The sequence below is a fragment of the Heloderma suspectum genome, chromosome 1 (genome assembly GCF_057233095.1).
Source record: "Heloderma suspectum isolate Gila_16-S chromosome 1, 16-S_ref, whole genome shotgun sequence".
NCBI classification, from domain to species: domain Eukaryota; kingdom Metazoa; phylum Chordata; class Lepidosauria; order Squamata; family Helodermatidae; genus Heloderma; species Heloderma suspectum.
Window position 1 is genome coordinate 6,837,232 of NC_139458.1, and position 14,013 is coordinate 6,851,244.

At 48.4% G+C, this 14,013-nt stretch overlaps 2 protein-coding genes across 6 annotated transcripts in view; one reads left to right on the forward strand and one right to left on the reverse strand.

Moving 5' to 3' along the window:
- The window catches only part of ABHD12B (abhydrolase domain containing 12B), a 32,270-nt gene extending 29,105 nt beyond the window's left edge, over positions 1-3,165 (forward strand). The window contains exons 13-14 of one of the 3 annotated variants that reach the window (XR_014787805.1): positions 1,423-1,798; positions 1,906-3,165. Coding sequence is in view for 1 of the 3 variants with exons in the window: in XM_084834569.1 (XP_084690695.1) it covers positions 1,423-1,447 (25 nt within the window). In the remaining 2 variants the exon portion in view is untranslated. Of the gene's footprint in view, positions 1-1,422 lie in introns of all 3 variants that reach the window. The other 2 variants (XR_014787804.1, XM_084834569.1) reach the window with 2 other exon arrangements.
- The window catches only part of PYGL (glycogen phosphorylase L), a 43,081-nt gene continuing 31,643 nt past the window's right edge, over positions 2,576-14,013 (reverse strand). For all 3 annotated transcript variants that reach the window (XM_084834494.1, XM_084834505.1, XM_084834482.1), the window contains 5 exons: positions 13,478-13,619; positions 12,138-12,345; positions 5,724-5,858; positions 4,872-4,938; positions 2,576-2,893 (listed from right to left, as the gene is read on the reverse strand). In XM_084834494.1, the coding sequence (XP_084690620.1) occupies positions 2,693-2,893; positions 4,872-4,938; positions 5,724-5,858; positions 12,138-12,345; positions 13,478-13,619 (753 nt within the window). In that variant the 3' untranslated portion in view covers positions 2,576-2,692. The remainder of the gene's footprint in view (positions 2,894-4,871; positions 4,939-5,723; positions 5,859-12,137; positions 12,346-13,477; positions 13,620-14,013) is intronic.

The window sequence follows — 14,013 nt, forward strand, 5'->3', positions numbered from 1 at the left end:
GAGAGGGCCCAGGAGTCCCTGCATTAGTCACAGAGCAACCCCCCGCCCTTCTTGCAGGGGTCTGTTGCCTCTCTTCCAGCACTGAGGAAGGGTCTGGCTGCAAAGCTTCTTGGGACTGAGCGTAGCCCAAGCTCGATGCAGCCCTTGGCTGCTTCTGAGCAGGCCAGCTGGCTGCTCCCCCTCGACCTCTGGAATGGATCCCTTCAGCACATTCCTCCTTTTAGCCACCTTGCCAGCTGCATCTGTGACTTCCATGCCATGGTCAGCCCTGGTCTTCTTGCTGGGATCAGCCTAAGGTCCATTGATCAGAAGGTGGCAGGGACTGGGAGATTTATTTTTCCATTTATGCCCCAGGCACATGCATAAAGAAAATTACAGGATGGCCAACAACAAATTGAAAAGCAAATTAGAAAGAAGTGAAGACCTTCTTTTTCAGCCAGGTCTTTTAAATAACTTAGGGTTGTTGAGTCTGGGCCTCTCAGTTAAAAATCCATGGCTCAGCTCCTCTTTTCAGTTGTTTTATACTGTGTGTTAATGTTGTATCTGTTTGTGAGCTGCCCAAAGAATTTGTGCTGTGGCTTAACTATATAAATACAGGCTTTGAGCCAGACTTTGTCATATGTAGAAGAGACTAATTTAAATCAGTGGGACTTAAGTAGTCAACGCCCATTGATTCCAGTAGGACTGCTCTATTGTGCAATGCAGGGGAAAGGGTGTTGTGGTTGCACAACATGACTTCTGCTTGTATAGGACAGAATCTGGATCCAACCAGAGGAAATCATTGCAATCCCATAATAGGAGCAGGTCCTAATAAAACATTACTTAAGTCCAGAACCAAACTTTGCCTTTCCCCCAAAGCTTGCTGGAACACTATCGAAATGGCTGACCTAGAAACCAGAACTGAGTGGGGCCTGCTGAGGCTCTGTGGGGAGGGTGCAATATCACTGCTGTGCCAGAGTGGGCCAGCCAGCAAAAGAGCGGGCGGAACAGGGAGCAAGGCCCTGCCTGGTGACCTTAGTGCAGAACTGCCCAACCTCTTTTGCTTGAGGGCCACATCCCATTTCAGATAAGTTCTCAGAGGCTGCATTCTAGTGGTGGGCAGGGTGGGAGGCAAAAGGGGCGGGACCAGAGACTGCAGCATATTTTAGCTTAAAGCTCTTACTGCCAGTACTAAACCTTAGGGGAGGAATTTCAGTCTTTTAGAGTGAGGGGGAAAACATGCCAAAGCCGTGAAATCACGCAGTTGCCAGATCCACATATACTGAATTGCCAAGCTGGCCTTCAGCTCTAGGGTGCACGTACTTCTGGATTCATTCTGCACAAAGTACTGTGCAAGGTGCTGGCCTGAGTGAGCAGGAGATAGATTTCTGGATGGTGCCAAATCGAGCAAAATAAGACATCTCTCTACGTCTCCCCCAACAGAAATTTTCTCAAGGGCATCAAGTGACACCAGCAGCAAAACAGCCCGCTGACATGGAGACCACCAGCAAGGAGACTTGACGCAGTTTTCCAACTGATTTGCCACGGATAATAAAATCAGCAGTGGAAAAGAAGAGAGCGTGGGTCTCCTTTCATTTTGCTGTGTGGATTTCCGGGAATGAACAATCATAGATTGGGTACAGCAAAGCAGGGGTCATCTCCTACCCATTCAAGCCTTGCAAAAACTTTTGGTTTTGTGCGAAAAGCATCCAAACGTGGACATTTTAAGCACAAACTGAGCGGAACACTCTTTCCTCTTCTTAGCGCAGCTTCCTAGGGTACGCACACAGCCGCCATGTAGCTACCTCATACACCGAGGGCAGCCTTCCCGCAACCTGGCGCCCTCCAGATGTGTTGGACTACAACTCCCATCACTCCAGCCAGCATGCTGGGAATGATGGGTGTTGTAGTCCAACACATCTGGAGGGCGCCAGGTTGTGGGAAGGCTGACATAGGGCAACTTCCAAAAAGAAACCTCTAGTACCATGGAACACCGAACACACAGCACCAGTTGGATACTGCAAAGGATCCCTTAAGGCGCTCTGGTCTGGCTATTTGGAACAGATGATAGCGAAGGTGGAGCAGACTCCAACGCTCACCCCTTGACTCTAAGATGGCCCTGATAGCAACATTAAGACTCCTGTTGCTTTGCCAACTTTTTTAACACCTCCCACAAAACTGGCACTGTGCCCTCTGCTCAACATTCATTTGACGGAGACACATCCTGGACAACTCCCTTTGTTTTCCTTTAAAAACAACAATTACATGACTTAATCTTGCCATTGGCACTTCTGGCCATGTTCCTTACATGCAGGTTTTATCTAGGGGCATGTCTGCGCCACAGATTCAAGTTAGTGCAAGGTGTGTGCGTCCCACCCCCAGGGATCATGGAAACTTGTTTTGCAAGAGCACCAATGCTTCCATTAGAGGAGCCCCCAAGTGCTTCACATCCCTACAATTCCCAGAATTCCAGGGAGAAGGGGAAGTCATGACATTTAAATCTGTAGAACACACACACCCCAACTTGTCTACACTTCTGCAGAATTCACAAGGTAACTCCCATCACTCTCAAGGCTTAGAATGAAAAAGAAAAAAGAAGAGGCCATAACTTTTACTACTGTTACTTTGCTAAACAAGGGTGGGCATGCGTTGTCCACCACATACAGTACAGTGCGCTACACAAGTCAAGCTGACCATCAGGGTTCTCTCAGATTCACACATGCATCTTTTCAGCCATGTTGTTGGCCAGCGTCTCGTCGGCAACGTCCCGGGGCACATTGGGTGGCGGGATCTTCAGGTCGGAAGGCTCCATGTTCCAGATGTCCCGGGCGTATTCCTTGATGGTCCTGTCGCTGGAGAACTTCCCAGAGGCAGCAATGTTTCTGATTACAGTTTTGGTCCATTCCCTCGAGTTCTGTCAAGGAAAACAGCCAACAAGAACCTGGCTTTGGAATCCTGAAGGTCTTATTTCCACAGGCAAAGACATTGTCAACCATAAAGCAACTCTGTGTGGCAGGCCTCAGTTCATTAGGCGTGGGATGTCTGAGGCACAACTTGACATTCTAAACTGGGGTCCCTAACGTAGTACCCATGGACACCTTCCTTGGCCAGGCTCCCTGCCCCTCCTGATTTCTAAAGTTTTTTTTAATTAAAAAAATTTATTTTAAAAACCCAGGAGGCTGAAGCAAAGCACTGCTCTGTAGCACCATCTTTATTTCTAGGAATGTCTCTGTCCCTTACATAGGCCCCAGAAGGATTATTAGAAAATAAAAATGGTCACTGGCTGCTTTGGTTTGAACTGTGCTCAGCCAGCTAGGAAAAACACATGTAAGCTATGGTGGTAGTAGAGCGGGGCCTAGCAAGCCAGAATTGGGAGGAAGAGTGTTTTGTCTGTATTATGTGTGTGTGTGTGTGGTGGGAAAGGTAGCCAGTATTTGAGAAGAGAGAGAGAGAGAGAGAGGCTACTTTGTTCATTTGGGTGTGGTGTGTGTTTTCCCTACTTTTTAATGGGGGGGGGGGCGGGGGTTGATGTGGATTTTTCCTGGCATGTGTGCTTTTGCTTTTGGTCTTTTGGTTTCGTTCTTTGAGTGTGGGTGTGTGGTACTTTGTGACTGGCCTGCCATGGCAGCCATTTTGTGAGAGCACCCATGACACACTCCCAAAATTCCAAATTGGCCCAAAAGGTTTGGGGACCCCTGTCGGTAATCCTTCAAAGGAGGGTGCCAAAGGAGGAAGATTAAAACTATGGAAAAAATACAGGATGCAGAAGAAAAAGCAAATGAAGAGCAAAGGAATCAAGGCACCATACAAAAAGTCAAGAGATATTGGAAGATCTGGGGTGAGGCGGGGTGAAATATGCCAACAGTTTCCAAATCTTTAAAGAGAATTTCAAAATGGATGGATGGGGACAGACGGTTGGAATCAGAAGGAAAGGGTTTAAAGCTACAGGAAGGTTCAAATAACTGTTTGCTTGATCACCTATGATGATGAACAAAATTCCAGGCAACCAGGCAGGCAGCAAAAGTGGGTCTCTTTCAGACCACAAATGGCTAAATGGGGGTATTTGTGGGGCATGTGAGCTCATAAAAGTCTGCATAGTTGGGGCTAGACTAGACAGTGGGTTGGAGATCTGCAACTGGATTGCCTCTAGAAGTTTACAGAAAAAGCAACCACTGGGCGAGATCTGGATCAGGGCCACAATGCCGGGGAGAGGGGGTATTTAAACCCATCCACCACCCCATGCTCTTTTCCCCCACAGAAAACTGCCCCCCCTCAAAAGCTGCAATTTGTGGAAACCTGCGAGCGTCTGTCCAAAAGGGCAGTTGCCTGCAGCGTCCTCACAAGGGGTCCCTCCATCCCCCTGCCCTGGCACACACCCAACCTCCTCCCCTCTCTCTGCCCCCAGAGCCCCCTGCAGACTGGAGAACCCTGAAGGGGAGTGGTGCTCGCAGCAGGCTGAGCAGAGGGAGACGGGCCCATCCCACCAGCCCTGCTAAAAGAATTAATTGTCCCTGTCTTCCCTCCCCATTCCTTGCTCCTTGTGTGTTGTGTCTTTTTAGACTGTAAGCCTGCAGGCACGGAGTATCTTCTTTTACTGATTATTTGTAAGCCTTTCTGGGAGCCTTTTTGGCAGAGAAGGGGTATAAAATACCTTCAAATACATACATACATTCTGTACAGGGCACCTGGGAAGGTTAAAGATAGCATGAGGCTCCTTCGCTCTGCCTCCATCCTTCCTGAGCGATTCCTCGCGTGAAGCAAAAACAGGAGCCCCTCTTGGTTTGTGGGACCCCTTACTGTCCTCTGGGCCTCCGCCAACCATCCCAGCCTGGCCTACCCCCAGCGCCAGCCAGAAGCCTCCCCACAGATGGCTCCCCCCACACCCGGCTTACCATGTAGAGCTGACTGACGTTGTCTTGACATTTGACATAAGCTTCATAGTCTGCGAAGACTTTAAATCTATTTAGGAGTGCAGGGAAGAAACCAGAAAGATGATGAAAGGGCATGCACCAAAGGCCTCTCTGTGCTCAGAGAGTAAGAAGGGGCTGAAGTCCAACATCTTGCCCCAAAATACAAGGTCCTCAACAGGCACCTGACTGCTAGGTTAGGCCAAGCGCCATGAAGTCCTGAGCTTGGCTGCAACAGAAGCCAGCCAGATGCTGTTGGGAAGACAACAAAGTAGGCCAGCCTTCCCAAAATAGCGCCCTCCAGATATGTTGGACTACAATTCCCAGATTCTGGGAGTTGTAGTCCCATCACATCTGGAGAGCCTAAGCTGTGATAACCTGTGATGGCAATGGATGCCTTTTTATCTACAATGGCTATTTGTCCACAACATCTTGTACTCTGCAGTACAGAGCATCTCAACACCCCAGGGACTGCCATGCGACCCAAGGATCTTGAGTTGGAGGGGGCGGGGCGGGTACATGTATTCCTCGCACCTGGCAGCCCCAGCCACTGAGGACAGGGTCTGATTGTACCCGCACCGCCCCTCCCGCTTCCCCTGCAAAGCTCCACCCCGGTTTCCATTGCTTGGTCACGCAGGAGGGCGACATGATGTTGGGAGGGAGAGCCAGCATGCTGACCGGGAGAGCACGCTCCACAGTTTTAACTTTGGCAGGGCTGGAGAAAAGGCAGCTTCGCTGGGACTGGCCCATTGAAGCAAGCAACTTACAGAGGGGACAAGCGACCGTTTCCAAATCGAAGGCGTAACCAGAATGATCTGCAAGGGGTCTCCCACTCACCGGTCATGGTGGAACAGCATGTTGACCAGATCTTTGAAGAGGTCTGGTTCTTTTGGCGAAAAGAAGCCGCTCCTGATCTGATCGATAGCTTGCTTCAGCTCAGGAAGCCTGTCGTAATATTCTTGAGCAAGGTACCTGGTCGAAAATGGGGGGGGAAAGACCTTAGACTTACTGCTGCCCAGGTGCCATGGCATCACAGTCACAAAACCTCCCAGCTATCTTGTTGTTCCAAGAGCGACACCTTTTAAAATTTGGGTTTTTAAATATATTAATTAGATTTTTAATCCACCCAATAGCCAGTGTTCTCCGGGCGGATTACAAACAATTGAAAGATGAAAGTGCCATACAAACAGTTAAAAATATAAAATACAATACAAATGTTCAAAAGAATAAAACACAGTACAAAACAAACAGCCATAAATACCTATGGACAGATGTATAGGAATAGATAAAATAGCCATAAACGTCTAGAACTAGCTCTCTAAAATGCCTGGGAGAAAAGAAAGGTCTTTGCCTGGTGCTGAAAAGATAACAACATGAGTGCCAGGCAAACCTCTTTGGGGAGGGAGGGCATTCCATAAGTGGGGTGCCACCACTGAGAAGGCCCTCACCTGCCTAGCTTCCTTCAGCAGGACCTCCAAAGGTGACCTAAGGGTCGGAGCAGGTATATAGGGGAGGGGATGTTCCATTAGATACTCTGGTCCCAAGCTGTTTAGCCAGCCCCGGGTTAGTACCCAAGCATTAATTAATTTTAATAAATGTGCCTGTGTGTTTGAAGACAGTGGTACCACCTTCAATCTCTAAGTGGCAGACTTCCCTGAGCGAGTCCTACGCAGAGGTGTAGTACAGCCAGGGCTCACAGGCAGGCCACACCAGGCCTGTTTTATTAGCAGGGCACTGACTTTATCTTCCACCCCACCCCGAATTCCCTGTTTCCTTTGAGCCCAGCTGAAATCCTCACAGTAGCTGAGGAGAGGGAGAATTATTTTTCCCGGCAACGATGTATTTTCTGTGGTAATGCAAAGTATTCTGGAGTGGCTTGCTCTTGAAAAGGCAGTTAAGGTTTTCCAAAGCCCTGTTCCTGGTGGAGATGAAAACTACTAGAACTGGTTCCTTGAAGTGGACCAACACAGGGGCTGGCTTTCTTGGACTCTCCTGGAGGCGTGGCAGTGGGGACTGTCACGGACTTTTCCCGCACTTTGGAACTGACCAGGACACCACTGTTATTTGGCTGGCCCTTCCTCCTGCTGTGGGGCAGCCCCCCTCAGGGGAATGGAGTGGGCAGACGCCTCCCTCTGGAGGCCATGGGGTGCACCGCCATGGCAGGGGCCGTGCCTAGGGGTGCCAACTCAGACGGGGTGGTGGCGGTGCGTGTGTCCAGCTCTTGACAGAGGCATACCTTCGCTCCACTGTATCAAACTCTTCCACACCGTGATAAGCTGGGCACATTTGGTACCAATAATAATGAAGTATTTATATATTGCCTTTCAGGGGCACGTGCGTGCATGTGCATATACCCAGACAAACCCCTCTTCGCTGCCCATTTCTGGATATTCTCCACTTGGGTAAACCTCAGCTTGCTTCCATTTCATGTTAGTGTCTCTCTCGCTCTCTGCTCCTTTTCTCTGGATCAGTGGCGGCTGGTGGTTCCGGTATCAGCGGGGCAGTGAATCCACTCCGGGTTTCAGTCAGAACCAGTCAGACCTCTAAAGAAGCTATCCACACATCTCTCCTCCGGGGCCCTGGACTACAAAATTACCACTTCTCTTCTCTCTTTTCCAATAGACCTCTATGTGGACTGGACGCCTGAGGACAGAGCTGGCCCTTTTAAAGCTAACTTTGGAACACCTGGCCTTGAAGGTGCTTGACTGTGTATCATAATAACATTCATTTATAGTTTATCCTCTCCCTGACTAGCACGATGCCCTAATTAGAAAGATGGAGGCCCAGGAACGCCACCCCACCCCCAAATAATTACATGCCAGGGCGCAAGGGCAATGCTGGTTAGATGGTAATCGGAGGAACGGTCACACTTGCACTGGGAGGACGTAATTGGACGTTTGAGCAACCCTGACTTCGACCCACATGGGTTTTAGATTTGGATGCATTTAGTAACGTCTCGCATGCATGCTTGGTATTGCTATTTCCAGCACTTCAATTCTGTCTTCTGTAAAGACAAGAATACAATTTGAAATGCAATATAGATCAACGGCCAAAGGCCTGTGGCACCTGGAAATCCCAGGTGGGAACCCACCCAAGTAGTCACCAGTCTCAACCATGCTTAGCTTTCAGGATCAGCTGTATTCAGGGTAGGGGTGTTGACGGAAGCCGTTTGGGGAGTGGAGCTTGGCGTGTTTTTGCCAGCTCCAGCCTCCGGCTTGATCATCCGCAAGCTGGCCTGACTTGACGTGTGACATGTCAGGCCAACTTGTGGGTTTGGGGGAGGGTGGTTGCGCAAATAGTGATTTGTACAAATAGTGCAATTTGCACAAAACTGTGCCATAAATGGTCTAATTTGCACAAATCAAGCCATTTATGGCTGCGATTTTGTGCAAATCGAGCTATTTACAACCATGATTTTGTGCAAATTGGCTTGCAATTTTGTGCACACATACCCCGGTAAAGTTCCCGGGTTTTGCGGGGATCTGTCAGGCCCAAAAGGGCTGGATTTCCCCACAACAGACAACCCTCAGGGTGGTATGGACATGTTGTTGTTGTTGTTCAGACGTTCAGTCGTGTCCGACTCTTCGTGACCCCATGGACCATAGCACGCCAGGCCTTCCTGTCCTCCGCTCTCTCCCGGAGCGTGCTCAAGTTCATCTTCATTGCATCGGTGATGCTATCTAGCCATCTCATCCTCTGCCGTCCCCTTCTCCTTTTGCCTTCAGTCTTTCCCAGCATCAGGGTCTTTTCCAGGGACTTTTCTCTTCGCATTAGGTGGCCAAAATATTTGAGCTTCAGCTTCAGTATCTGTCCTTCCAATGAGCACTCAGGGTTGATTTCCTTTAGGATGGACTGATTTGACCTCCTTGCAGTCCAGGGGACTCATAAGAGTCTTCTCCAGCACCACAGTTCGAAAGCATCAATTCTTCGGCGCTCAGCCTTCCTTATAGTCCAGCTCTCACAGCCATACGTTACTACTGGGAAAACCATAGCTTTGATTAGACGGACCTTTGTTGGCAAGGTGATGTCTCTGCTTCTTACTATGCTGTCTAGATTTGCCATAGCTTTCCTCCCAAGGAGCAAGCGTCTTTTAATTTCATGGCTACAGTCACCGTCTGCGGTGATCGTGGAGCCCAAGAAAGTAAAATCTGTCACTGCTTCCATTTCTTCCCCTTCTATATGCCAGGACGTGATGGGGCCAGATGCCATGATCTTAGTTTTTTTAATGCTGAGTTTCAAACCAGCTTTTGCACTCTCACCCTCAACAAGAGGCTCTTGAGATCCTCTTTGCTTTCTGCCATTAGGGTGGTATCGTCTGCATATTGGAGGTTGTTGATAATTCTCCCAGCAATCTTAATTCTGACCTGTGATTCATCCAACCCGGCGTTTCTCATGATGTACTCTGCATATAAGTTAAATAAGCAGGGTGACAATATGCAGCCTTGTCGTACTCCTTTCCCAATTTTGAACCACTCGGTTGTTCCATGTCTGGTTCTTACTGTTGCTTCTTGACCCTCGTAAAGGTTTCTCAGGAGACAGGTAAGGTGGTCTGGTACTCCCATCGCTTTAAGAATTTGCCACAGTTTGTTGTGATCCACACAATCAAAGGCTTTAGCGTAGTCAATGAAGCAGAAATAGACGTTTTTCTGGAATTCTCTTGCTTTCTCCATGATGCAGCGAATGTTGGCGATTTGATCTCTAGTTCCTCTGCCTCTTCGAAACCCAGCTTGTACTTCCGGTAGTTCTCAGTTCGCATACTGCTGAAGCCTAGCTTGTAGGATTTTGAGCATCGCCTTGCTGGCATGTGAAATGAGCGCAATTGTGCAGTAGTTTGAACACTCTTTGGCGTTGCCCTTCTTTGGAATTGGAATGTAAACTGACGTTTTCCAGTCTTGTGGCCACTGCTGAGTGTTCCAAATCTGTTGGCGTATTGAGTGCAGCACTTTAACAGCATCATCTTTTAGGATTTTAAATAGCTCAGCTGGAATACTGTCATCTCCGCTAGCTTTGTTGTTACTAATGCTTCCTAAGGCCCACTTGACTTCACCCTCTAGGATGTCCGGCTCAAGTTCAGTGACCGCACTATCATGGCTATCAGGGACATTCAGATCTTTCCTGTATAGTTCTTCTGTGTATTCTTTCCACCTCTTCTTAATCTCATCTGCTTCTGTTAGGTCCCTGCCTTCTTTGTCCTTTATCATGCCCGTCTTTGCACAAAACGTTCCCTTGCGATCTCCAATTTTCTTGAAGAGATCTCTAGTCTTTCCCATTCTGTTGTTTTCCTCGATTTCTTTGCATTGTTCATTTAAGAAGGCCTTCTTGTCTCACCTTGCTATTCTCTGGAACTCTGCATTCAGTTGGATATATCTTCCCCTTTCTGCCTTGCTTTTCGCTTCCCTTCTTTTGTCAGCTACTTGTAAAGCCTCATCAGACAGCCACTTGGCTTTCTTGCATTTCTTTTTCTTTGGGATGGATTTCGTTGCTGCCTCCTGAACAATGTTACGGACCTCCGTCCATAGTTCCTCAGGCACTCTGTCTATCAGGTCTAATCCCTTAAATCTATTCCTCATCTCCACTGTATATTCATAAGGGATATGATTAGGTCATACCTGAATGGTTTAGTGGTTTTCCCTACGTTCTTCAATTTAAGCCGAAATTTTGCAACAAGAAGTTCATGATCAGCTCCAGGTCTTGTTTTTACTGACTGTATAGAGCTTCTCCATCTTTGACTGCAAAGGACATAATCAATCTGATTTCGATATTGACCATCTAGTGATGTCCATGTGTAGAGTCGCCTCTTGTGCTGTTGGAAAAGAGTGTTTGCTATGATCAGCGTGTTCTCTTGGCAAAACTCTATTAGCTTTTGTCCTGCTTCATTTTGTACACCAAGGCCATGCCTGCCTGTTATCCCGGTGATTTCTTGACTTCCTACTTTAGCATTCCAATCCCCTATGATGAAGAGGACCTCTTTTTTTGGTGCTAGTTCTAGAAGGTGTTGTAGGTCTTCATAGGACCGATCAACCTCAGCTTCTTCGGCATCAGTGGTTGGGGCATAGACTTGAATTACTGTGATGTTGAATGGTTTGCCTTGGATTCGTACTGAGATCATTCTATCGTTTTTGAGATTGTACCCCAGTACTGCTTTTCCCACCCTTTTGTTGACTATGAGTGCTACTCCATTTCTTCTAAGGGATTCTTGCCCACAGTAGTAGATATGATGGTCACCTGAATTAAATTCGCCCATGGCTGTCCATTTTAGTTCGCTGATTCCCAAGATGTCGATGTTCAGCCTTGCCATCTCATGTTTGGCCACCTCCAGCTTACCTTGATTCATTGATCTGACATTCCAGGTTCCTAAACAATATTGTTCATTACAGCATCGGATTTTCTTTTCACCACCAGACACATCCACAGCGGAGTGTCCTTTCGGCTTTGGCCCAGCCGCTTCAGTCTTTCTGGCGCTACTTGGAAATACCCTCTGCTCTTCCCCAGTAGTATATTGGACACCTTCCGACCTGAGGGGCTCATCTTCCGGCGTCATCTCTTTTAGCCTTGTGATATGTTCCATGGGGTTTTCTTGGCAAGAATACTGGAGTGGGTTGCCATTTCCTTCTCCAGTGGACCACATTTTGTCAGAACTCTCTGCCATGACCTGTCCATCTTGGGTGGCCCTGCACGGCATAGCTTATGGCTTCACTGAGTTACGCAAGCCCCTTCGCCACATCAAGGCAGTGATCCATGAAGGGGGGTATGGACATACATGAGTGTTATAAACCTCACAACACTGACAACATCCGTTCCAGTATATTGAGCATTATGTAACTCCCACCACCAGCAGCCAGTGTTATTTATTTATTTATTACATTTCTATACCACCCAATAGCCAAAGAGGAGTCCTGAAATACTACATCATTTTTTCCTCTTCCTTTCCCATCCCTTTTGAGTGCCGTGTCTTTGTAGATTGTAAGCCTGCGGGCAGTGGCCATCTCCTTTAATGGATGGTTAGTAACTGCTCTGGGAGCCTTTCTGGCCAAGGAGCAGGATAAAATACTTCAAATATATTTTTTTGTCCAAAGCATTTAAAAACATAATGATAACAGTGCCAGATATTGCCTTAACTACTAAAGAAGTGTGCTCATGCACATGACCAAACCTTGTGCCATCCGAAGCTTTGGTAGCCAAGGATGGGGAGGGATTTCCACCACCCACTTTTGTTCCTGCTGCGAATGTGCACCTCTCTGCCACACTCACCCTCTTTGGTCCAGCTCCGCCACATCCTCCACCCGCATGCCAAAGATGAAGAGGTTCTCTTCTCCAGCCTCCTCCGCCATCTCGACGTTGGCCCCATCCATGGTCCCAATGGTCAGAGCCCCGTTGAGCATGAATTTCATGTTGCCTGTGCCCGATGCTTCGGTGCCTGCTGTGGAAATCTGCTCCGACAGATCTGTGGCTGGGATCACTGCCAAGAGGACGTGGTCTTACTAGTGGCTACATCAGTGGAAGCTGGTGGCTCTGATATCCGTGGGGCAGTGAATCCACCCTGGGTTTCAGTCAGAACCAACCAGAACTTGAATAACACTTTGGAGAGCTCCTTCAGAGTTCTGACTGACACCCGGAGTGGATTCACCACCCCACTGACAAGGGAACCAACGGCCTCCACTGGGCTACATTCCTTTTCAATCATTTCCATTTCTATCCACCCCAATGCACAGGGTGCAGGGTAGGTAACAAACCCACACATATGCAAACACCCCAGCAGAATAAAAGATGCAATTATACCAGTGAGGTCTGCAACAGAATGTCAGAGTTCCAAACAGACAGCCCTTCCCTCTTCTGGGATCCTCCCTCCCAACCCCGCCCACCCGCCACAGTCCGGCCGGAGCATGCTCTGTCCTCATTAGGCTGTTTGGGGGCAGGGGTTGCCCAAGTTTCCCTCTTGAAAGATTCTTTGCTCTGCAAACGTTGGGGTTCCCCCAGAGCATACAGACACCTTCCTTTTGTGCCCGGATGGTGCCATTTTGGTTCCATAAGGATCAGCACTCAGAAAATGAGTTTCCAATTAGCATGGACACGTGAGCTAGCATGGGTGTCAGGGACAGGCCCAGCTGGGCATAGACTGCGGATCTTGCCTTAGTAGAGTCAGACCAGTCTAGGGCATATGATCCCCCACTCTCCACAGTGAGACCCAACTGCAGGTCCTCTGTAACTTGAAAAGCTAGACTGGCTTCCACAAGAAGCAGGGCCTTTTTGGTTGTGGCTTCAGAGCTTTGGAATGCCCTTCCATGGGGGGTTCGCATGGCTCCCCTTCCTCTGGCCTTTCGGGAGGCAAAACAAGGCTATTCTTTGCCAAGACTGCCTTGATGCTTTCCGCTCTACTGATCAGGTGTTTCTAATTTTAAAAACTCTTTTGATGGGTATGTTGTTTATATTTTTGGAAACCTCTTCAGCACATTTAATTTTCATAAGAAGTAAAGAAATCACTTTAGTATTTTGTATCGTATTGTGCTGTTCTGGTCATTTGCTTCTTGGGTTTATATGCTGTGCCGAATTGCAGTGATTTATTGTGGCTTGCGTTGCATTGCTGGCGTTACCCTTTTCAGCCAGGGAGACTCTGTAGTTTTCCAGGAAGATGACCTTCAGCTTGCTCCCAACCACGGGGTCATTATTCACCACGTGGCCCACAGAGGTGATCAGCTTGATTATCACTTTAGCCATGTGATAGCCAGGAGCAGCCTAGGAAGAAGACACAAACCAGAGGCTAAAGGGTTGCCATTGGACCTACCTCCCCGATCCCTCCCTCCAGAGCAGGCATGGGGAATGTCTGGCCTGCAGGCCTAATCTGGCCTGTGGAGGTCCCCCTGTCCTGGCCCACAGAAGGCCCTGCCCTCCTCGCCTTGGGGAGAGGAATCCTTGCTGTTACCTTTGATCACTGACTGGAGCACCGTCCCAAAGAGCAAGAGCTAAAATGTCCGGGGCTTCGTAGTTTTTTTGTTGACTGGGGGAAGAGACTCAAGGGGGAACATGACAGATGTCTCTAAAAATATGCATGGTGTGGAGGGAGTAGATACAGTGATGCGTTCCTCTCTCTCTGCCCCCCCCCCCCACTGCCTCTTAAGACTAGAACTTT